The 22,709-nt window shown below is 53.1% G+C and overlaps 1 protein-coding gene and 1 long non-coding RNA gene across 5 annotated transcripts in view; one reads left to right on the forward strand and one right to left on the reverse strand.

The window, feature by feature from the left end:
• Nucleotides 1–2,294: 2,294 nt before the first annotated feature.
• Nucleotides 2,295–22,709, reverse strand: part of ACIN1 (apoptotic chromatin condensation inducer 1) — a 37,464-nt gene continuing 17,049 nt past the window's right edge. For 3 of the 4 annotated variants that reach the window (XM_085534927.1, XM_085534926.1, XM_085534928.1), the window contains 11 exons: nucleotides 21,344–21,404; nucleotides 17,353–17,389; nucleotides 15,852–15,979; nucleotides 14,369–14,602; nucleotides 10,808–10,955; nucleotides 9,497–9,621; nucleotides 7,812–7,919; nucleotides 6,456–6,563; nucleotides 5,405–5,831; nucleotides 4,302–4,402; nucleotides 2,295–3,102 (listed from right to left, as the gene is read on the reverse strand). In XM_085534927.1, coding sequence (XP_085391053.1) covers nucleotides 2,839–3,102; nucleotides 4,302–4,402; nucleotides 5,405–5,831; nucleotides 6,456–6,563; nucleotides 7,812–7,919; nucleotides 9,497–9,621; nucleotides 10,808–10,955; nucleotides 14,369–14,602; nucleotides 15,852–15,979; nucleotides 17,353–17,389; nucleotides 21,344–21,404 — 1,741 coding nt within the window. In that variant the 3' untranslated portion in view covers nucleotides 2,295–2,838. Of the gene's footprint in view, nucleotides 3,103–4,301; nucleotides 4,403–5,404; nucleotides 5,832–6,455; nucleotides 6,564–7,811; nucleotides 7,920–9,496; nucleotides 9,622–10,807; nucleotides 10,956–14,368; nucleotides 14,603–15,851; nucleotides 15,980–17,352; nucleotides 17,390–17,740; nucleotides 17,866–21,343; nucleotides 21,405–22,709 lie in introns of those variants that run through there. The other variant, XM_085534929.1, reaches the window with a different exon arrangement.
• Nucleotides 17,535–17,926, forward strand: LOC146751272 (uncharacterized). Its single transcript, XR_014941703.1, has 2 exons — nucleotides 17,535–17,714; nucleotides 17,809–17,926. It is a non-coding gene; the product is annotated as an uncharacterized LOC146751272 (long non-coding RNA).

A 22,709-nucleotide genomic window follows, 5' to 3' on the forward strand; every position in this document is an offset into this window, starting at 1 on the left:
CTCTGAGCCCCAAATTTTGGGTCAAAAACCCCCAATTTTGGGTCAAAACCATCAAATATCGCTATCGCAATCCAAATCGTTTTGGGTCAAAATCTCCTTTATTTTGGGTCCTAAAAACGCACTTTTTTCACCTCAAACCCCCAAATCTCAGACCTTCAGACCACAAATGAGGCTCAGAGCCTCAAATTTTGGGTCAAAAACCCCCGATTTTGGGTCAAAACCATCAAATTTGGGGTTAAAACCAGCCAATTTCAGCGTCACAAACCGCAACTTTTTGGGTCCAAATACCTTCATTTTTGAGTCCCAAAAATGCACTTTTTTGACCCAAAACCCCCAAATCTGAAGCCTTCAGACCCAAAAGGACCCAAAATCAGCCTCTGAGCCCCAAATTTTGGGTCAAAACCCCCCAATTTTGGGTCAAAACCATCAAATATCGCTATTGCAATCCCAATCATTTTGGGTCAAAATCTCCTTTATTTCGGGTCCTAAAAACGCACTTTTTTCACCCCAAACCCCCAAATCTCCGACCTTCAGACCCCAAATGAGGCTCAGGGCCCCAAATTTTGGGTCAAAAACCCCCAATTTTGGGTCAAAACCATCAAATTTTGGGTCAAAACCAGCCAATTTCAGTGTCGCAAACCTCAACTTTTTGGGTCCAAATATCTTCATTTTGGGTCCCAAAAATGCACTTTTTTGACCCAAAACCCCCAAATCGTAGCAGTTCTGACCCCAAAGGACCCAAAATCAGCCTCTGAGCCCCAAATTTTGGGTCAAAAACCCCCAATTTTGGGTCAAAACCATCAAATATCGCTATCGCAATCCCTATTGTTTTGGGTCAAAATCTCCTTTATTTTGGGTCCTAAAAACGCACTTTTTTCACCCCAAACCCCCAAATCTCAGACCTTCAGACCCCAAATGAGGCTCCGAGCCCCAAATTTTGGGTCAAAAACCCCCAATTTTGGGTCAAAACCATCAAATATTGGGTTAAAATCATCCAATTTCAGTACCACACACCTCAACTTTTTGGGTCCGAATACCATCATTTTGAGACCCAAAAATTCACTTTTTTCACCCCAAACCCCCAAATCTGAAGCCTTCAGACGCAAAAGGACCCAAAATCAGCCTCTGACCCCCAAATTTTGGGTCAAAAACCCCCAATTTTGGGTCAAAACCATCAAATATCGCTATCGCAATCCCAATCGTTTTGGGTCAAAATCTCCTTTATTTCGGGTCCTAAAAACGCACTTTTTTCACCCCAAACCCCCAAATCTCCGACCTTCAGACCCCAAATGAGGCTCCGAGCCCCAAATTTTGGGTCAAAACCCCCCAATTTTGGGTCAAAACCATCAAATTTTGGGTTAAAACCAGCCAATTTCAGCGTCACAAACATCAACTTTTTGGGTCAAAATCTCTTCATTTTGGGTCCAAAAAATGCACTTTTTTGACCCAAAACCCCCAAATCTGAAGCCTTCAGACCCAAAAGGACCCAAAATCAGCCTCTGACCCCCAAATTTTGGGTCAAAACCCCCAATTTTGGGTCAAAACCATCAAATATTTGTATCGCAAACCCAATTGTTTTGGGTCAAAATCTCCTTTATTTCGGGTCCTAAAAACGCACTTTTTTCACCCCAAACCCCCAAATCTAAAACCTTCAGACCCCAAATGAGGCTCCGAGCCCCCAATTTTGGGTCAAAAACCCCCAATTTTGGGTCAAAACCATCAAATTTTGGGTCAAAACCATCCAATTTCAGCGTCACAAACCTCAGCTTTTTGGGTCCAAATACCTTCATTTCGAGTCCCAAAAATGCACTTTTTTGACCCCAAAACTCCCAAATCTGAAGCCTTCAGACCCAAAAGGACCCAAAATCAGCCTCTGAGCCCCAAATTTTGGGTCAAAAACCCCCAATTTTGGGTCAAAACCATCAAATATCGCTATCGCAATCCCAATCGTTTTGGGTCAAAATCTCCTTTATTTCGGGTCCTAAAAACGCACTTTTTTCACCCCAATCCCCCAAATCTAAAACCTTCAGACCCCAAATGAGGCTCAAGGCCCCAAATTTTGGGTCAAAACCCCACAATTTTGGGTCAAAACCATCAAATATCGCTATCGCAATCCCAATCGTTTTGGGTCAAAATCTCCTTTATTTTGAGTCCCAAAAATGCACTTTTTTGACCCAAAACCCCCAAATCTGAAGCCTTCAGACCCCAAATCAGCCTCTGATCCCCAAATTTTGGGTCAAAAACCCCCAATTTTGGGTCAAAACCATCAATTATCGCTATCGCAAACCCAATCGTTTTGGGTCAAAATCTCCTTTATTTCGGGTCCTAAAAACGCACTTTTTTCACCCCAAACCCCCAAATCTAAAACCTTCAGACCCCAAATGAGGCTCAGGGCCCCAAATTTTGGGTCAAAACCCCACAATTTTGGGTCAAAACCATCAAATATTGGGTTAAAATCAGCAAATTTCGGTATCACAAACATCAACTTTTTGGGTCCAAATCTCTTCATTTTGGGTCCCAAAAATGCACTTTTTTGACCCAAAACCCCCAAATCTGAAGCCTTCAGACCCAAAAGGACCCAAAATCAGCCTTTGAGCCCCAAATTTTGGGTCAAAAACCCCCAATTTTGGGTCAAAACCATCAAATATCGCTATCGCAATCCCAATCATTTTGGGTCAAAATCTCCTTTATTTTGGGTCCTAAAAACGCACTTTTTTCGCCCCAATCCCCCAAATCTCAGACCTTCAGACCCCAAATGAGGCTCCGAGCCCCAAATTTTGGGTCAAAACCCCCCAATTTTGGGTCAAAACCCCCCAATTTTGGCTCATTCTATTCCATTCAACGCCTCCCCCCCCTGTCCCTTAATGGAGTGCTCCGGCTCCGGCTCCTCCTCTTAGACCTGGGGGCGGAGCTCGGAGCTGCGCTCTGATTGGTCGATGGCTGAGTAGCCCCGCTTCCTGATTGGCGATCCCGGCTGGAGGCTCCGCCCCTTTTGTCGTGGCCCCGCCCACTCCTGGCTCTAAGCTCCGCCTCTTCCTGTTCCTTGCGGCGTCTTTCCCTTTCCCGGGCTCGGGCCTGACGTTCGGCTTGTTTCTGGGTGAACTTTTTGGGGAGAAAAAAGGCTTTTTTGGGTCAAAATCCAAAGAAAAGAGAAAGAAAATGGCTAACGGGGGCGGGGCTTAAATAGGGGGCGGGGCTTAAAGGAAGGGATGGGGTTTGGAGGGCTCTGATTGGTTGAGGAGTGAATAGGGGAGGGGCTAAAGGAAAGGGGGCGGGGCTTAAAGAGGGGGCGGTGCTTAGAGAGCTCGAAAGGGGGCGGGGCTTAAAGAGTGGGCGGAGCTTAGGGGAAGGGATGGGGTTTGGAGGGCTCTGATTGGTTGAGGAGTGAATAGGGGAGGGGCTAAAGAAATGGGGGCGGGGCTTAAAGAGGGGGCGGGGCTTAAAGAGTGGGTGGAGCTAAGGGGAAGGGATAGGGTTTGGAGGGCTCTGATTGGTGGAGGAGTGAATAGGGGAGGGGCTAAAGTAAAGTGGGCGGGGCTTAAAGAGGGGGCGGAGCTTAAAGGGGGCGTGGCTTAAAGAGTGGGCGGAGCTTAGGGGAAGGGATGGGGTTTAGAGGGCTCTGATTGGTTGAGGAGTGAATAGGGGAGGAGCTAAGGGGACAATAGGGGCGAGGCCTAAAAGGGGGCGGGGCTTAAAGGAAGGGATGGGGTTTAGAGGGCTCTGATTGGTTGTGGAGTGAATAGGGGAGGGGCGAAAGGAAAGGGGGTAGGGCTTAAAAGGAGGGGGCGGAGCTTAGGATAATGGGAGGGCTCTGATTGGTCAAGGAATGAATGGGGGAGGGGCTACAGAGAAAAGGGGGCGGGGTTAGAAGGAGGGGGCGGGGCTAAGGGAGGGGGTGGAGCTTAAAGGGCTTAATGGGGGGGAAATGGGGTAAAAAGGCAGAAATTTGGGCAAAAAGAAAGCGATTTTGGGGGAAAAATGAGGGATTTTGGGGAAAATGGGGATGTGGGAGGGGATGAAGGGGGGAATGGGACGGGTTTGGGGTGAAAAAAGGGGAATTTGGGCAATAGAAATGGAATAAAGGGAAGAGATTAAGAAGGGGGCGGGGCTTAATAGAAAGGGGTGGGGCTTAAAGGGAAGGGGAGTGGCTTAGAGGGAAGGGGCGGGGCTTAAAGGGGGCGGGGCTTGGTGAGCTCTGATTGGAGGAGGGGCTAAAGAGAGGAAGGGGGCGGGGCTTGAATAAGGGGAAGCCCTGATTGGACGAGGCGTCATAAGCCCCGCCCACCGGAAGTCCCACCCACCTGACTGTCAGTCAGCGGCAGCCAATAGATGCACGGCGCCGCCTTGGTCTTGCGGAACAGATCGTCCAATAGCTTTGCAGGAGGTTCCTCGGGGGCCTTATCTGCATAAAGGGGCGGGGCCACGTCAAGGACACGCCCACTTAAAGAAGCCACGCCCACTAGTGGGGCACATAGGAAACAGAGAGACACATAGGGACCATATAGAGCCACATAGGGACCCATAGGGACCCCATAGAAACCCCATAGAGCCACATAGGGACCCCATAGAGCCCCATAATGCCCCATAGAGCCCCATAGACACAACATATACCCCTATAGACACCCCATATCCCCCATATTCCCCCATATCCCCCTATAGACACCCCATATCCCCCATATACCCCATACACACCCCATATATCCCCTATAACACCCCATATCGCCCCATAGACACCCCATATCCCCCCATAGACGCCTCATACATCCCATATAACCCAATATAAACCCATATAACCCCATACAACCCCATATCCCCCCCATATCCCCCCATACAACCCCATATCCCTCCATATCCCCCCATATAATCCCATATCCCCCCATATAACCCCATATAACCCCATATCTCCCCATATAACCCCATATCCCCCATAGACACCCCATATAACCCCATATCCCCCCATATAACCCTATATCCCCCCATACACACCCCATATCCCCCCATATAACCCCATAACCCCCCACATAACCCAATATCCCCCATAGACACCCCATATAACCCCATATCCCCCCACAGACAACCCATATCCCCCCATAGACACCCCATATCCCCCCCATATAACCCCATATCCCCCCATATAACCCCATATCCCCCCATAGACACCCCATATCCCCCCATATAACCCCATATCCCCCCATACACCCCAAATATCCCCCATATAACCCCATATCCCCCCATATAACCCCATATCCCCCCATACACCCCATATATCCCCCATATAACCCCATATCCCCCCATATAACCCCATATCCCCCATAGACACCCCATATAACCCCATATCCCCCCATATCCCCCCATATAACCCCATATATCCCCCCATACACCCCATACCGCCCCATATACTCACCCCTCTTCTCCACTCTCTGCTCCCGGTTCCTCCCCCTCTCAGCCCCTCCCCCTCCCCTCGGGGGGCGTGGCCTGACGTCCCTGTGGGCGGAGCTTCCCCCGGCGGAAGGGGCGGAGCCAACGGGGGACGAGCCGTGTCCTGATTGGTTGAGGGCGGCGGAGCCGGGTGCTGGCCCCGCCCCCTTGTCGCGATCCCATTCGCGCTCCCCTCGTGCTCGTTCCCGACGAGCCAATGCGCGCTCTCGTTCCGCCCTAAGCCCCGCCCCCTCGCGAAGCCCCGCCCCCGAGCCCCTGGGACACGCCCCCTGGGTGGCTCCGACCAATGAGGGCCCGGCTGAAGTTCCGCCCATTGATCCGGTTGGTCCGACTGAGCCTGGACCCGCCCACGGGCCTGAGCCGTCCAATGAGAGGCCGCGGTGGAAGTCGAGCTGTGGGGGAGGGGGGGAAGGGGCGGGGCTTAGAGACCCATAGAGACCCATAGGGACCCATAGAGACCCATAGGGACCCATAGGGACCCATAGGGACCCATAGAGACCCATAGAGACCCATAGTGACACATAGAGACCCATAGAGACCCATAGGGACACATAGAGACCCATAGGGACCCATAGAGACCCATAGTGACCCATAGGGACACATAGAGACCCATAGGGACCCATAGGGACCCATAGAGACCCATAGGGACCCATAGGGACCCATAGAGACCCATAGAGACCCATAGAGACCCATAGGGACCCATAGAGACCCATAGGGACCCATAGGGACACATAGGGGGACATTAGGACCCATAGGGACCCATAAGGACCCCATAGAGCCCCACAGATGTTCACAGAGACCCATAGACACCCCATATCTCCCCATATAACCCCATTATAACCCCATATCCCCTTATATCCCCCCATTATAACCCTATATAACCCCATATCTCCCCATATCCCCCCATATAACCCCATATAACCCTATATAACCCCATGTCCCCCCATTATAACCCTATATAACCCCATATAACCCCATAACCGCCCCACATCTCCCCACATCTCCCCACATCTCACCTCCTCCTGCTCAGCGAAGTCGGCCGCCAGCACTTTGGGGTTGGACTGTGGCCACCTGACCCCATGAAGAGCCTCACGCGTGGCCGAGGCCTCCTCCACCGAGCTGTACTGTGGGGCAGCCCCATAGCAACACATTGGGACCCATAGCAACACATTGGGACCCATAGGGAACCATTGGGACACATAGAGACACATAGGGACCCATAGAGACACATAGGGACCCATAGCGACACATAGGGAATCATTGGGACCCATAGCGACACATTAGGACCCATAGGGACACAGATACCCCATATCCCCCAATATCCCCCCATAGACACCCCATAACCCCCCATAGAGCCCCATAGACACCCCATAGAGCCCCATATCCCCCCATATCCCCCCCATATCCCCCCATAGACACCCCATATCCCCCCATAGACACCCCATATACCCCATAGACACCCCATATCCCCCCATAGACACCCCATATCCCCCCATAGACGCCCCATATCCCCCCATATCTCCCCATAGACACCCCATATCTCCCCATAAACACCCCATATCTCCCCATAAACACCCCATATCCCCCCATAGACACCCCATAACCCCCCATATCTCCCCATAGACACCCCATATCCCCCCATAGACACCCCATATCCCCCCACAGACACCCCATATCCCCCCATATCTCCCCATAGACACCCCATATCCCCCCACAGACACCTGATATCCCCCCATAACACCCCATATGTCCCCATATCCCCCCACAGACACCCCATATTCCCCCATAACACCCCATAGACACCCCATATCCCCCCACAGAGCCCCATATCCCCCCATAGACACCCCATATCCCCCCATAGACACCCCATATCTCCCCATAGACACCCATATCCCCCCATAGACACCCCATATACCCCATAGACACCCCATATCCCCCCATATCCCCCCATAGACGCCCCATATCCCCCATAGACGCCCCATAACCCCCCATATCCCCCCATATCTCCCCATATCCCCCCTATGGACGCACAGTGACGTAGCAGTGGGATTTGATGCGGTCGATCCAGAATCCATCCCCCCATAGACACCCCATATCTCCCCATAGACACCCCATATCCCCCCATAGACACCCCATATCCCCCCATATCCCCCCATAGACACCCCATATCTCCCCATAGACACCCCATATCCCCCCATAGACACCCCATATCCCCCCATATCCCCCCATAGACACCCCATATCCCCCCATAGACACCCCATATCCCCCCATATCCCCCCACAGACACCCCATACCCCCCCATATCTCCCCATAGACACCCCATATCCCCCCATATCCCCCCATATCTCCCCATATCACCCCTATGGACGCACAGTGACGTAGCAGTGGGATTTGATGCGGTCGATCCAGAATCCATCCTCTTGTAGGGTCCCGGTTCGACCCAACAGCGCCTTGAGCTGCCCCAGAGTGAACGGCCGGACCTACAGCAACAGATATGGGGGGATATGGGGTCAATAGGGGGGATATGGGGTCATATAGGGGGATATGGGGTGTCTATGGGGGGATATGGGGGGATATGGGGTGTCTATGGGGGGATATGGGGTGTCTATGGGGGATATGGGGTGTCTATGGGGGGATATGGGGTTAATAGGGGAAGATATGGGGTCATACAGGGGGAGATGGGGGGATATGGGGGGATATGGGGTGTCTATGGGGCAATATGGGGTGTCTATGTGGGGAGATGGAGTATCTATGGGAGGATATGGGGGAATATGGGGTGTCTGTAGGGATATGGGGGGATATGGGGTGTATATGGGTAGATATGGGGCTTTATGGGGTGTCTATGGGGGGATATGGGGCGTCTATGGGGCTCTATAAGGTAAGAGTTAGGGATATGAGGGGTTAAAGGGTGTCTATGGGGCTCTGTGGGGTCTCTATGGGTCCCTATGTCCCCCTATATCCCCCTATGGGGTCCCTATGGGTCCCTATGTGTGTCTATGGGGTCTCTATGGGTCTCTATGGGTCCCTATGTGTCCCTATGGTGTCTCACCAGGTTACACAGGTGCACTATGTCTCCCTATGGGTCTCTATGTGTCCCTATGGGGTCTCTATGGGTCTCTATGTGTCTCTATGGGGTCTCTATGGGTTTGTATGTGTCTCTATGGGTCCCTATGGGGTCTCTATGGGTCTCTATGTGTCCCTATGGGGTCCCTACATCCCCCTGTGGGTCCCTATGTCCCCCTATGTCCCCCTATGGGGTCTCTATGGGGTCTCTATAGGGTCTCTATGGGTCTCTATGGGTCCATATGGGTCCCTATGGGTGTCTATGTGGCCCTATGTCTCTATGTGTCGCTATGTGTCCCTATGGGTCTCTATGTGTCCCTATGTGTCCCTATGGGGTCTCTATGGGTCCCTATGGGTCTTTATGGGTCCCTATGGGTCCCTATGTGTCTCTATGTGTCCCTATGGGTCCCTATGTCCCCCTATGGTGTCTCACCAGGTTACACAGGTGCACTATGTCTCCCTATGGGTCCCTATGGGGTCCCTATGGGGTCTTTATGGGTCCCTATGTCCCCCTATATCCCCCTATGGGGTCTCTATGGGTCCCTATGTGTCTCTATGGGTCTGTATGTGTCCCTATGGGTCTCTATGTGTCCCTATGTGTCTCTATGGGTCCCTATGTGTCCCTATGGGTCCCTATGTGTCCCTATGGTGTCTCACCAGGTTACACAGGTGCACTATGTCTCCCTATGTGTCCCTATGGGGTCTCTATGGGGTCCCTATGTGTCTCTATGGGGTCTCTATGGGTCCCTATGTGTCTCTATGTCTCCCTATGGGTCCCTATTGGTCTCTATGGGTCCTTATGTGTCTCTATGGGTCCCTATGGGGTCTCTATGGGTCCCTATGTCCCCCTATGGGTCCCTATGGGTCTCTATGGGGTCTCTATGGGTCCCTATGGGTCTCTATTGGTCTCTATGGGGTCCCTATGGGTCTCTATGTGTCCCTATGGGTCTCTATGTGTCCCTATGGGTCCCTATGTCCCCCTATGGTGTCTCACCAGGTTACACAGATGGACGATGTTTGTGGGCCGGGCTCTGGGTGGGGACGGTCTCGGTGCCGCCCTCACGGGGTCGTCGATGGTCACGGTCACAGAGCGGCGCTGCTGGGCCACGGAGCGGCGCCCTGCGCAACAGCGCCACCGTCAGGCGGTCCTCCAAGGGCGGAACCGCCACAGCGCCCCCTATGGGCGGTCCTCCAAGGTAAGAACCATTACAGCGCCCCCTATGGGCGGTTACAGCGCCCCCTATGGGCGGTCCTCCAAGGTATAAACCATTACAGCGCCCCCTATGGGCGGTCCTCCAAGGTAAGAACCATTACAGCGCCCCCTATAGGCGGTTACAGCGCCCCCTATGGGCGGTCCTCCAAGGTTCAAACTGTTACAGCGCCCCCTATGGGCGGTTACAGCGCCCCCTATATAAGCCCATATATAACCCTATATCCCATATATAACCCTATATCCCATATATAACCCCATATCTAACTCCATATCCCATATATAAACCTATATATCCCATATATAACCCCATATAACCCCCTATATCCCATACATAACCCTATATAACCCCATATATAACCCCATATAACCCTATATATAACCCTATATCCCGTATATAACCCCATATACCCCATATATGACCCTATATATTACCCCATATCCCATATATAACCCCACATAACCCTATATAACCCTATATATAACCCTATATCCCATATATAACCCAATATATAAGCCTATATCCCATATATAATGCCATATATAACCCCATATATCCCATATATAACCCTATATCCCATATATAATCCTATATCCCATATATAACCCCATATCCCATATATAACCCCACATAACCCTATATAACCACATATATAACCCTATATCCCATATATAACCCGATATATAACCCTATATACCCCTATACCCCATATATGACCCTATATATAACCCCATATCCCATATACAACCCAATATATAACCCCATATCCCATATATAACCCCATATCCTATATATATCCCATATACAACCCCATATATAACCCTATATCCCATATATAACCCCATATCCCATCTATAACCCCATATATAACCCTATACATCCCATACATGACCCCATATCCCATATATAACCCCATATATCCCATATATAACCCCATATAACCCCGTATCTAACCCCATATCCCATACATAACCCCATATATACCCCCATAGATACCCCATATATAACCCCATATACCCCATATCCCATATATAACCCCATATATAGCCCCATATAACCCTATATCCCACCCTATATCCCCCCCCATATCCCACCTTTAAGCTCCTCCTCCCCCGAGGGGGCGGGGCCAGCGGCGGGGGCGTGTCCTGGGGGCGTGGCCTGTTTTGGCTCCGCCCCCTCGGTTGAAGCCCCGCCCCCTTCGGCCCCGCCCCCTCCGTTCTCCGTCGCCTCGGCTGGAACCACCTGAATCAATGGGGGGGGGGGGGCCGGTTTTGGGGTAAAAAACAGCAATTTTGGGGCATGGGAAGGGAAAAATAAGGGGGGGGATATGGAGGGGAAAAGGGGAAAATGGGGTTAGGAAAAAAAACGGGGGAAAAAGGGGAATTTTTGAGGGAAAAACGGGCACACCCCATAGAAACCCCATAGAGCCCCATAGAAACCCATTATAACCCCATAGCACACCATAGAGCCCCATAGAAACCCCATATCACCCCATAGAGCAACAATAGAGCCCCATAGAAACCCCATAGAGCCCCATAGACACCACATAGACACCCCACAGACACCACATAGACACCCCACAGACACCCCATAGAGCCCTATAGACACCCCATAGACACCCCATAGAGCCCCATAGAAACCCCATAGAGCCCCATAGACACCCCATAGAGCCCCATAAAACCCCATAGACACCCCATATCTCCCCATAGAGCCCCATAGACACCCCATAGAGCCCCATAGAGCAACAATAGAGCCCCATAGACACCCCATAGAGCCCCATAGACACCCCATAGACACCCCATAGACACCCCATAGAGCCCCATAGACACCCCATAGATACCCCATATCCCCCCATAGAGTCCCATAGACACCCCATACACACCCCATATCCCCCCATACACACCCCATATCCCCCACAGAAACCCCATATCCTCCCATAGAGCCCCATAGACACCACATATCCCCTTATACACACCCCATATCCCCCATATCCCCCTATAACCCCCGAGACACCCCATATCCCCCCATATCTCCCCATAGACACCCCATATCCCCCCATAGAGCCTCATAAAACCCCATATCCCCCCATATCCCCCTATAACCCCCCATATCCCCCACATCCCCCCATAGACACCCCATAGGGTCCCATAGACACCCCATATCCCCCATATCCCCCATTTTTGGGTCCAAACCCCGTGATTTTGGGGTCTCTCACCTGAGTGACGGTCCTGCAGATCTTTAGGGGCGGCTCTTTGGGGTGCCCCATAGACACCCCATATCCCCCTATATCCCCCCATATAACCCCATATCCCCCCATAGACACCCCATAGAGCCCCATACACACCCCATATCATCCCATATCCCCCCATAGACACCTCATAGAGCCCCATAGAGCCCCACAGTGCCCTATATAACCCCATATCCCCAATATCACCCCATAGGGTCCCATATCCCCCATAGACACCCCATATACCCCATAGAAACCCCATATCCCCCATAGAAACCCCATATCCCCCCATAGACACCCCATATCTCCCCACAGACACCCCATATCCCCCCATAGACACCCCATATCCCCCCATAGACACCCCATATCCCCCATAAGACCCCATAGAAACCCCATATCCCCCCATAGAGCCCCAATAGAGCCCCATAGACACCCCATATCCCCCCATATTCACCCATATCCCCCCATAGAGCCCCATAGACACCCCATATCTCCCCATAGACACCCCATAGAACCCCACAGTGCCCTATATAACCCCATATCTCCCCATAGAGCCCCACAGACACCCCATATACCCCATAGACACCCCATATCTCCCCATAGACACCCCATATCCCCCCATAGACACCCCATATCCCCCCATAGAGCCCCAATAGAGCCCCATAGACACCCCATATCCCCCCATAGACACCCCATATCCCCCCATAGAGCCTCATAAAACCCCATATCCCCCCATATCCCCCTATAACCCCCCATATCCCCCCATAGACACCCCATAGGGTCCCATATCCCCCCATAGACACCCCATATCCCCCTGTATCCCCCCATAGACACCCCATATCCCCCCATAAGACCCCATAGAAACCCCATATCCCCCCATAGAGCCCCAGTAGAGCCCCATAGACACCCCATATCCCCCCACAGACACCCCATATCCCCCCATACACACCCCATATCCCCCCATACACACCCCATAGAGCCCCACAGTGACCTATATAACCCCATATCCCCCATATCACCCCATAGACACCCCATATCCCCCCCATATAACCCCATATCCCCCCATAGAGCCCCAATAGAGCCCCATACACACCCCATATCTCCCCATATCCCCCCATATCCCCCCATAGACACCCTATATCCCCCCATAGACACCCCATATCCCCCCATAGACACCCCATATCCCCCCATAGACACCCCATACCCCCCATTTTTGGGTCCAAACCCCGTGATTTTGGGGTCTCTCACCTGTGTGACGGTCCTGCAGATCTTTAGGGGCGGCTCTTTGGGGTGCCCCATAGACACCCCATATCCCCCATATCCCCCCATATAACCCCATATCCCCCCATAGAGCCCCATAGACACCCCATAGAGCCCCATAAAACCCCATATCCCCCCATAGAAACCCCATATCCCCCCATAGAGCCCCATAGACACCCCATAGAGCCCCATAAAACCCCATATCCCCCAATAGAAACCCCATATCCCCCCATATCCCCCCATAGAGCCCCACAGTGCCCTATATAACCCCATATCCCCCCATATCTCCCCATAGACACCCCACAGAGCCCCAAAGATACCCCATATCCCCCTATAGAGCCCTATAGACACCCCATATCTCCCCATATCCCCTATATCCCCCTATACACACCCCATATCCCCCCATAGACACCCCATATCTCCCCATATCCCCCGTAAGACCCCATAGAAACCCCATATCCCCCCACAGAGCCCCAATAGAGCCCCATAGACACCCCATAACCCCCTATAGAGCCCTATAGACACCCCATATCCCCCCATATACCCCATATCCCCCCATATACACCCCATATCCCTCCATAGCACCCCATAGAGCCCCATAGAGCCCCATAGACACCCCATATCCCCGTATACACCCCATATCCCCCCATATCCACCCCATATCCCCCCATAGACACCCCATATCCCCGTATACACCCCATATCCCCCCATATCCACCCCATATCCCCCCATAGACACCCCATATCCCCCCATATTCACCCATATCCCCCCATAGAGCCCCACAGACACCCCATATCCCCCCATAGACACCCCATATCCCCCCATATCCCCCCATACACACCCCATATCTCCCCATAGACACCCCATATCCCCCATAGAGCCCCATAGACACCCCATATCCCCCCATACACACCCCATATCCCCCATAGAAACCCCATATCCCCCCATATCACCCCACAGACACCCCATATCCCCCCATATTCACTCATATCCCCCCATAGAGCCCCATATCACCCCATATCCCCCTTGGCCCCCCTTATATTCCCCCATATCACCCCATAGACACCCCATAGAGCCCCATAGGGTCCCATATCCCCCCATATATTCCCTATAACCCCCCATACCCCCCATTTTTGGGTCCAAACCCCGTGATTTTGGTGTCTCTCACCTGTGTGACGGTCCTGCAGATCTTTAGTGGCGGCTCTTTGGGGTGTTGTTGGGGTTGGGGGGCATTTGGGGTCACGTCGTCCCCAACCCCCGGCCCTATAAGTGCCCCCCCCCCCATATGGGGGCACTTTGGGGTCCCCCCCCCCGCCCCTATTTCTTCCTCTTCTGATATTGGGGCGTCTTCGGGGGGGTGCAGCTCCAATATGGCTTCAGCACGGAGACCTGGGACCAGGCTCTAAGATTTGGGGTGAAAAAGGGCGATTTTGGGTCAGTTTGGGTGAAAAATTGGGGGTTTTGGGGTGAAAATGGGGTTTTTGGGGGTTAAATGGGGGTAAAATGGGGTTTTGAGGGGGAAATGTGGGGTATTGGGGTGTCTGTATTGATCATAGACTGAGATTTGGGGTGAAAAAGGGGGATTTTGGGTCAGTTTGGGTGAAAAATGGGGTTTTTTGGGGGTTAAATGGGATTTTTGGGGGGTTAAATGGGGTTTTTTGGGGGGTAAAATGGGGTTTTTGGGGGTGAAAATGGGGGTTTTGGGGGGTAAAATGGGGTTTTGAGGGGGAAATTGGGGTTAAATTGGGGGTATTGGGGTGTCTCCATTGATCAGGCTCTGGGATTTGGGGTGAAAAAGGGGGATTTTGGGTCATTTTGGGTTAAAAATGGGGTTTTTTGGGGGTGAAAATGGGATTTTTGGGGGGTAAAATGGGGTTTTGAGGGGGAAACTGGGGTTAAATTGGGGGTATTGGGGTGTCTGTATTGATCATAGACTGAGATTTGGGGTGAAAAAGGGGGATTTTGGGTCAGTTTGGGTGAAAAATGGGGTTTTTTGGGGGTTAAATGGGGTTTTTGGGGGGTTAAATGGGGTTTTTGGGGGGTTAAATGGGGTTTTGAGGGGTAAACTGGGGGTTTTGGGGTGTCTCAATTGATCAGAGACTGAGATTTGGGGTGAAAAAGGGGCATTTTGGGTCAGTTTGGGTGAAAAATGGGGTTTTTGGGGGTGAAAATGGGATTTTTTGGGGTTAAATGGGGTTTTTGGGGGGTAAAATGGGGTTTTGGGGAGGATAAAGGGGGATCTATTGATCATGTCTGAGATTTGGGGTAAAAAAGGGGGATTTTGGGTCAGTTTGGGTGAAAAATGGGGTTTTTTGGGGGTTAAATGGGGGTTTTTGGGGGGTAAAATGGGGTTTTTGGGGGGGAAATAGGTTTTTTGGGGGGTTAAATGGGGTTTTGGGGAGGATAAAGTGAGATCTATTGATCAGCTCGAAGATTTGGGGTGAAAAAGGGCCATTTTGGGTCATTTTGGTTAAAAAAACCCTATTTTTAGGGCAGAAAATAGGAGATTTGGGTGGTTTTAGGGGTAAAAATAGGGCAAAAACCCCCTTAAACCCCCCTAAAACCCACCCCACCCCCTCCCCTTTATCCCCCCCCCCGATTTTGGGTCTAAAATTGTCGTTTTTGGCTCATTTTGGGCGGTTTCCGCTCACCTTTAAGCTGTCGGTGCTGATGCTCAGTGATCTCCTCCCGGCCCCCCCCATCACGCTCCCCCAGCGCCTCTTACGCCCCGCCCCCGGCGTTGGCCCCGCCTCCGGATCCGTAGGCCCCGCCCCTTTGGCTATATAAGGTAAAAAGGGGAGGAGCTTAGAACCTTTAGCCCCTCCCCATACGGCTAAGTAAGCCCTCAAGCCCTGCCCCCCATTGACCATATAAGGCAAATAGGAGGAGCTTAGACCCTTTAGCCCCGCCCCCTACAAGTATATCAACCCTTAAGCCCCGCCCATTTGACCATATATGGAAAGGGGGAGGAGCTTAGACCATTTAGCCCCGCCCACCTCATAAGCCCGGCCCCCTACAGCTATGGCAGCCATTGGCCCCACCCCACCAACCATATAAGGTAAAAGGGGAGGAGCTTAGACCTTTTAGCCCCGCCCCCTACAGCTATGCCAACCCTTAAGACCCACCCCCCATTGACCATATAAGGGGAAAAGGGGAGGAGCTTAGACCCTTTTAACCCCGCCCCCTATAAGTATATCAACCATTAAGCCCCGCCCCCTTTGGCCATATATAGAGAAGGGGGAGGAGCTTAGACCCTTTAGCCCCGCCCCTTTCCATTGTTTAATTCACAAGCCCCTCCCACACCTTAAGCCCTGCCCCCTACAGCTATGCCAACCCTTAAGCCCTGCCCCTTTAGCCATATAAGGTAAAAGGGGAGGAGCTTAGAACCATAAGCCCCACCCTCTACAAGTGTATCAGCCCTTAAGCCCCGCCCCTCTGACCATATTAGGAAAGGGGGAGGAGCTTAGACCACAGCCCTGTCCACCTTGTTGGCTCCGCCCCTTTAACTATATAAGGCATATATATATGGGATATACCATATCCCCCTCATTACCATATATACCCCTCATTATCATATCACCCCTCATTACCGTATCCCCTCCCCCTCATTACAATACCCCCTTCTAATTACCATAACCCATCATTAACATATCCTCCCTCATTACCATATCGCCCCACCTCATTACCATATCTCCCCTATTACCATATACTCCCCTCATTACCACATCCCCTTCTAATTACCATATCCCCCCTCATTACCATACCCCTCCTAATTACCATATCCATCTCATTACCATATTCCTGCATTACCATATCGCCTCATTACCATATCCACCTAATTACCATATCCCTTCTCATTACCATACCCTCCACTCATTATCATATCACCCTTCATTACCATATCCCCCTTCATTAACATATCCCCTCCCCCTCATTACCATACACAATTACCATATCCCTTCTAATTACCATATTCCCCTTCTTGTTACCATATTCCCCTTCTTGTTACCATATTCCCCTTCTAATTACCATATCCCCCTTCTAATTACCATATTCCCATAACCCCCTCCCACCCTTCCCCAAAGCCCCTCCCCCTTCACCACCACCACCCACCCCCACCTAATTATCATAAATTAGCATAGATTAGCATACCGAGCGCGATTTTCCTCCTGAACGCTTTGGGCTGAGCCTGGGGGGGGGGAGGGGGGAGGAAAAGGGGGCGTGGCCACAAAGGGAGGGGGCGGAGTCACGGCGGGTCGGGGGGCGGGGCCTCAATTAGGCCCCTCCCCCTTTAACCCCCGCTAAGCCCCGCCCCCTTTAAAGCCCCGCCCCCCTATTCCTCCCTGCTCTCCCATTGGTTGGGGTCGATTGATTGACAGATTGACATCCACGGGTCTCCGGCCCCATAAGTTGGGGGTCAATGGGGGGTTGGATGTGGTCTATGTGGGGGGGGCTGCTCCTGCCCCATAAGTGGCACCGGGGGTTGGCTTCTGCCCCATAAGTGGGGGGAGGAGGTCCATTTCTGCCCCATAAGTGGCACCTGGGGTTGGTTCCTGCCCCATAAGTGGAATTGGGGGTTGGCTTCTGCCCCATAAGTGGGGGGAGGAGGTCCGGTTCTGCCCCATAAGTGGATGTGGGGGTTGGTTCCTGCCCCATAAGTGGCAATGGGGGAGGTCCTGCCCCATAATTAGCTGTGGGGGTCAGTCTCTGCCCCATAAGTGGGGTTGGGAGGTCCATTTCTGCCCCATAAGTGGATGTGGGGGTTGGCTTCTGCCCCATAAGTGGAATTGGGGGTCAGTCTCTGCCCCATAAGTGGGGTTAAAAAGTCCATTTCTGCCCCATAAGTGGCACCTGGGGTTGGTTCCTGCCCCATAAGTGGAATTGGGGGTTGGCTTCTGCCCCATAAGTGGGGTTAGGAGGTCCATTTCTGCCCCATAAGTGGATGTGGGGGTTGGTTCCTGCCCCATAAGTGGCAATGGGGGTTGGCTTCTGCCCCATAAGTGGAATTGGGGGTCAGTCTCTGCCCCATAAGTGGGGTTAAAAGGTCCATTTCTGCCCCATAAGTGGCTGTAGGGGTTGGCTTCTGCCCCATAAGTGGCAATGGGGGTTGGCTTCTGCCCCATAAGTGGGGTTAGGAGGTCCATTTCTGCCCCATAAGTGGCTTTGGGGGTCTGTTCCTGCCCCTAAGTGGAGTTGGGGTTGGTTCCTGCCCCGTAAGTGGCAATGGGGGCTGGCTTCTGCCCCATAAGTGGCTGTGGGGGTCCGTTCCTGCCCCATAAGTGGCTTTGGGGGTCTGTTCCTGCCCCATAAGTGACGATGGGGGTCAGTCTCTGCCCCATAAGTGGGGTTAGAAGGTCCATTTCTGCCCCATAATTGGCGATGGGGGTTGTTCTCTGTCCCATAAGTTACGCTGGGGGTCGGACTCTGCCCCATAAGTGGAGTTGGGGGTCTTCTTCTGCCCCATAAGCAGCATTAGGGTCGAGTTCCTGCCCCGTAAGTGGCAATAGGGGTCCTTTTCTGCCCCATAAGTGGGGTTAGGAGATCCATTTCTGCCCCATAAGTAGCAATGGGGGTCACTCTATGCCCCATAAGTGAGTTGGGGGTCTTCTTCTGCCCCATAAGTAGCTTTGGGGGTCACTCTCTGCCCCATAAGTTGAGTTGGGGGTTGGTCTCTGCCCCACAAGTGGCTTTGGGGGTCACTCTCTGCCCCATAAGTGGAGCCGGGGGTCTTCTCCTGCCCCATTAGTGGCATTAAGGTCAGCCTCTGCCCCATAAGTGGCAATGACAGTCATTCTCTGCCCCATAAGTGGAGTTGGGAGATCCATTTCTGCCCCATAAGTGGCGCTGGGGGTCACTCTCTGCCCCATAAGTGGGGTTAGGAGATCCATTTCTGCCCCATAAGTAGCAATGGGGGTCGCTCTCTGCCCCATAAGTTGAGCTGGGGGTCTTCTTCTGCCCCATAAGTGGCTTTGGGGGTTGGTCTCTGCCCCATAAGTGGCTTTGGGGGTCGCTCTCTGCCCCATAAGTGGCAATGGGGGTTGGTCTCTGCCCCATAAGTGAGTTGGGGGTCTTCTTCTGCCCCATAAGTGGCAATGGGGGTTGGTCTCTGCCCCATAAGCGAGTTGGGGGTCTTCTTCTGCCCCATAAGTGGCGATGGGGGTCGTTTTCTGCCCCATAAGTGGGGTTAGGAGATCCATTTCTGCCCCATAAGTAGCAATGGGGGTCGCTCTCTGCCCCATAAGTTGAGCTGGGGGTCTTCTCCTGCCCCATAAGTGGCTTTGGGGGTCGCTCTCTGCCCCATAAGTGGCGATTGGGGTTGGTCTCTGCCCCATAAGTGAGTTGGGGGTCTTCTTCTGCCCCATAAGTGGCGATGGGGGTCGCTCTCTGCCCCATAAGTTGCTTTGGGGGTTGGTCTCTGCCCCATAAGTTGAGTTGGGGGTCTTCTTCTGCCCCATAAGTGGGGTTAGGAGATCCATTTCTGCCCCATAAGTGGCAATAGGGGTCACTCTCTGCCCCATAAGTTGAGCTGGGGGTCTTCTCCTGCCCCATAAGTGGCTTTGGGGGTCGCTCTCTGCCCCATAAGTGGCTTTGGGGGTCACTCTCTGCCCCATAAGTTGGGTTGGGGGTCTTCTCCTGCCCCATAAGTGGCTTTGCGGGTCGCTCTCTGCCCCATAAGTGGAGTTGGGGGTCATTCTTTGCCCCATAAGTGGGGTTAGAAGATCCATTTCTGCCCCATAAGTAGCAACGGGGGTTCATCTCTGCCCCATAAGTAGCACTGGTGGTCTGTGGTGCTGCCCCATAAGTGCAGGGCTGCCCCATAAGTGATCCCAAAGTCCATCGTAACGTGTGGGGCTGCCCCATAAGTGCCATGCGGGGTCCGTCAGGAACGTGTGGGGCTGCCCCATAAGCGGTATTGGGGTTCTTCCAGTTGTGGGGCCGCCCCATAAGTGACTCCAAAGTCCATCGTAAAGTGTGGGGCTGCCCCCTAAGTAATCCCAAAGTCCATCAGGAAAGTGTGGGGCCGCCCCATAAGCGCGGGGCCGCCCCCTAAGTGTGGGGCAGCCCCATAAGTGACTCCAAAGTCCATTGGAACGTGTGGGGCCGCCCCATAAGCGGTATTGGGGTTGGTCCAGTTGTGGGGCTGCCCCATAAGTGCCTCTTCCTCGGTTCCGTGGGGCACTTGGGGGGAACTTGGGGGTCCGGGAGAATCCGTGGGGCAGCGCTGAGTGCCCAAAAGAGAGACGTTGGGGGGTCCCGAGATATGTGGGGCTGCCCCACAAGTGTGGGGCACGAGGAAGGGGGGGGAAGGGAAGGGGGGAAGGGAAAGGGGACGGGGGGGAGATATGGGGCTGCCCCACAGCGACGGCGCAGATGTGGGGCGCCCCATAAGTGACATAAAGGGGGGGGGGGGGGGGGGTTGTGCCCCATAAGTGTGGGGCGGGAGCCAAGATGTGGGGACCAAGGGGAGGCTATGGGGTGCCCCGTAAGTGTGGGGTGGGACCCATAAGTAAAGGTTTGGGACCCAAGGGGGTTATGGGGTGCCCCATAAGTGTGGGGTGGGACCCATAAGTGTCGGGCGGGACCCATAAGTGGAGCTTTGGGGTTCCAAAGGGGTTATGGGGTGCCCCATAAGTAGGTCTCTGTGCCCCATAAGTAGCTGTTGGGTACCCCATAAGTGTGGGGCGCCCCATAAGTAATTCTTGGCGTCTCAGAACTAGTCCTTTGTGCCCCATAAGTGAGGGATGAGACCCATAAGTAAAGCTTTGGGGCCCAGGGGAGTTATGGGGTGCCCCATAAGTAAACCTCTGTGCCCCATAAGTGTGGGGTGCCTCCTCAAATGGGTCTCGGTGCCCCCTAAGTAGGCCTCAGTGCCCCATAAGTAGGTCTGGGTGCCCCATAAGTAGATCCGGGTGCCCCATAAGTAGGTCTGGGTGCCCCATAAGTAGGTCTGGGTGCCCCATAAGTAGATCTGGGTGCCCCCTAAGTGTGGGGCGCCCCATAAGTGACCCCCCCCCCCCCCCATAGAGATCCCGCTATGGGGCACTTGTGGGGCGCAGGGAAGGGCCCATCCCCCCCCCTCCCACCCCCCATCTCCGCCCCCCATCCCACCCCACATCCCTGCCCCACACTTATGGGGCGTTACCTCGGGGTCCGGGGGGCGCTCGGGGGGCGGCCCCACATCCATGGCTGCTGCCGGCTCCTGCCTATGGGAGAGCAAAGAGGGGGGGGTAAAATCAGTGGGGCTGGACCCACACTTGTGGGGCAGGAAGGGAAGGGATCTGCCCCATAGATGACTTAGTGCCCCATAGATCTCTTTCAGCCCCATAGATCTCTTTCAGCCCCATAGGCTCTCTGTTGTGCCCCTTAGATTCCAGCTAGGCCCCATATATCTGACTCTGCCCCATAGATCTGACTCAGAGCCCCACAGATCTGACACAGAGCCCCACAGATGCGACTCTGCCCCATAGACCCCCTCAGTGCCCCACAGATCCTGATCTGTGCCCCACATATAGAACCCCATTCACCCCCCATTTGCCCCATTAAAACCCCATTCATCCCCATAGATCCCCATTCATCCCCTATTCCCCCCCATAGATCCCCATTCATCCCCTATTCCCCCCCATAGAGCCCCATTCATCCCCTATTCCCCCCCATTCACCCCTATAGAGCCCCATTCATACTCAGTCACCCCCATTAAAACCCCATTCACCCCATAGATCCCCATTCACCCCATAGAACCCCATATAACCCCATTCATCACATATTCCCCCCCATAGAGCCCCATTCATCTCCTATTACCCCCCATAGAACCCCATATCCCCCACATAGAGCCCCATTCATCTCCTATTACCCCCCATTCACCCCTATAGAGCGCCATTCATCCCCCATTCACCCCATAGATCCCCATTCTACCCCATAGAACCCCATATCCCCCCATAGAACCCCATTCCCCCCTTTAAAACCCCATTCACCCCATACAATCCCATTCACCCCCAATTCACCCCATAGATCCCCATTCATCCCCTATTCCCCCCCATTAACCCCCCATAGACCCCCATTCATTTCCCCCTTACCCCCCATTCCGCCCCATAGAGCCCCATTCATCCCCTATTCCCCCCCATTCACCCCTATAGAGCCCCATTCAGCCCCCATTCACCCCATATCCCCCCCATAGATCCCCATAACCCCCCATAGAACCTCATTCATCCCCCATATCCCCCCATAGAACCCCATTCCCCCCATAGATCCCCATTAAGCCCCCATAGAACCCCATTCATCCCCCATTCCCCCCTTTAAAACCCCATTCATCCCCCCTTCACCCCATAGAGCCCCATTCACTCCTCATTCACCCCATAGACCCCATTCATCCCCCATAGAACCCCATTCCCCCCATTAAAACCCCATTCACCCCCATTCCCCCCATAGAACCCCATTCAGCCCCCATAAAACCCCATAGATCCCCATTCATCCCCCATAGATCCCCATTTATCCCATTAAAACCCCTTTCA

This window comes from Coturnix japonica, unplaced genomic scaffold, assembly GCF_054131305.1.
Source record: "Coturnix japonica strain WE unplaced genomic scaffold, WE-NBRP24 Scf104, whole genome shotgun sequence".
NCBI classification, from domain to species: Eukaryota; Metazoa; Chordata; class Aves; order Galliformes; family Phasianidae; genus Coturnix; species Coturnix japonica.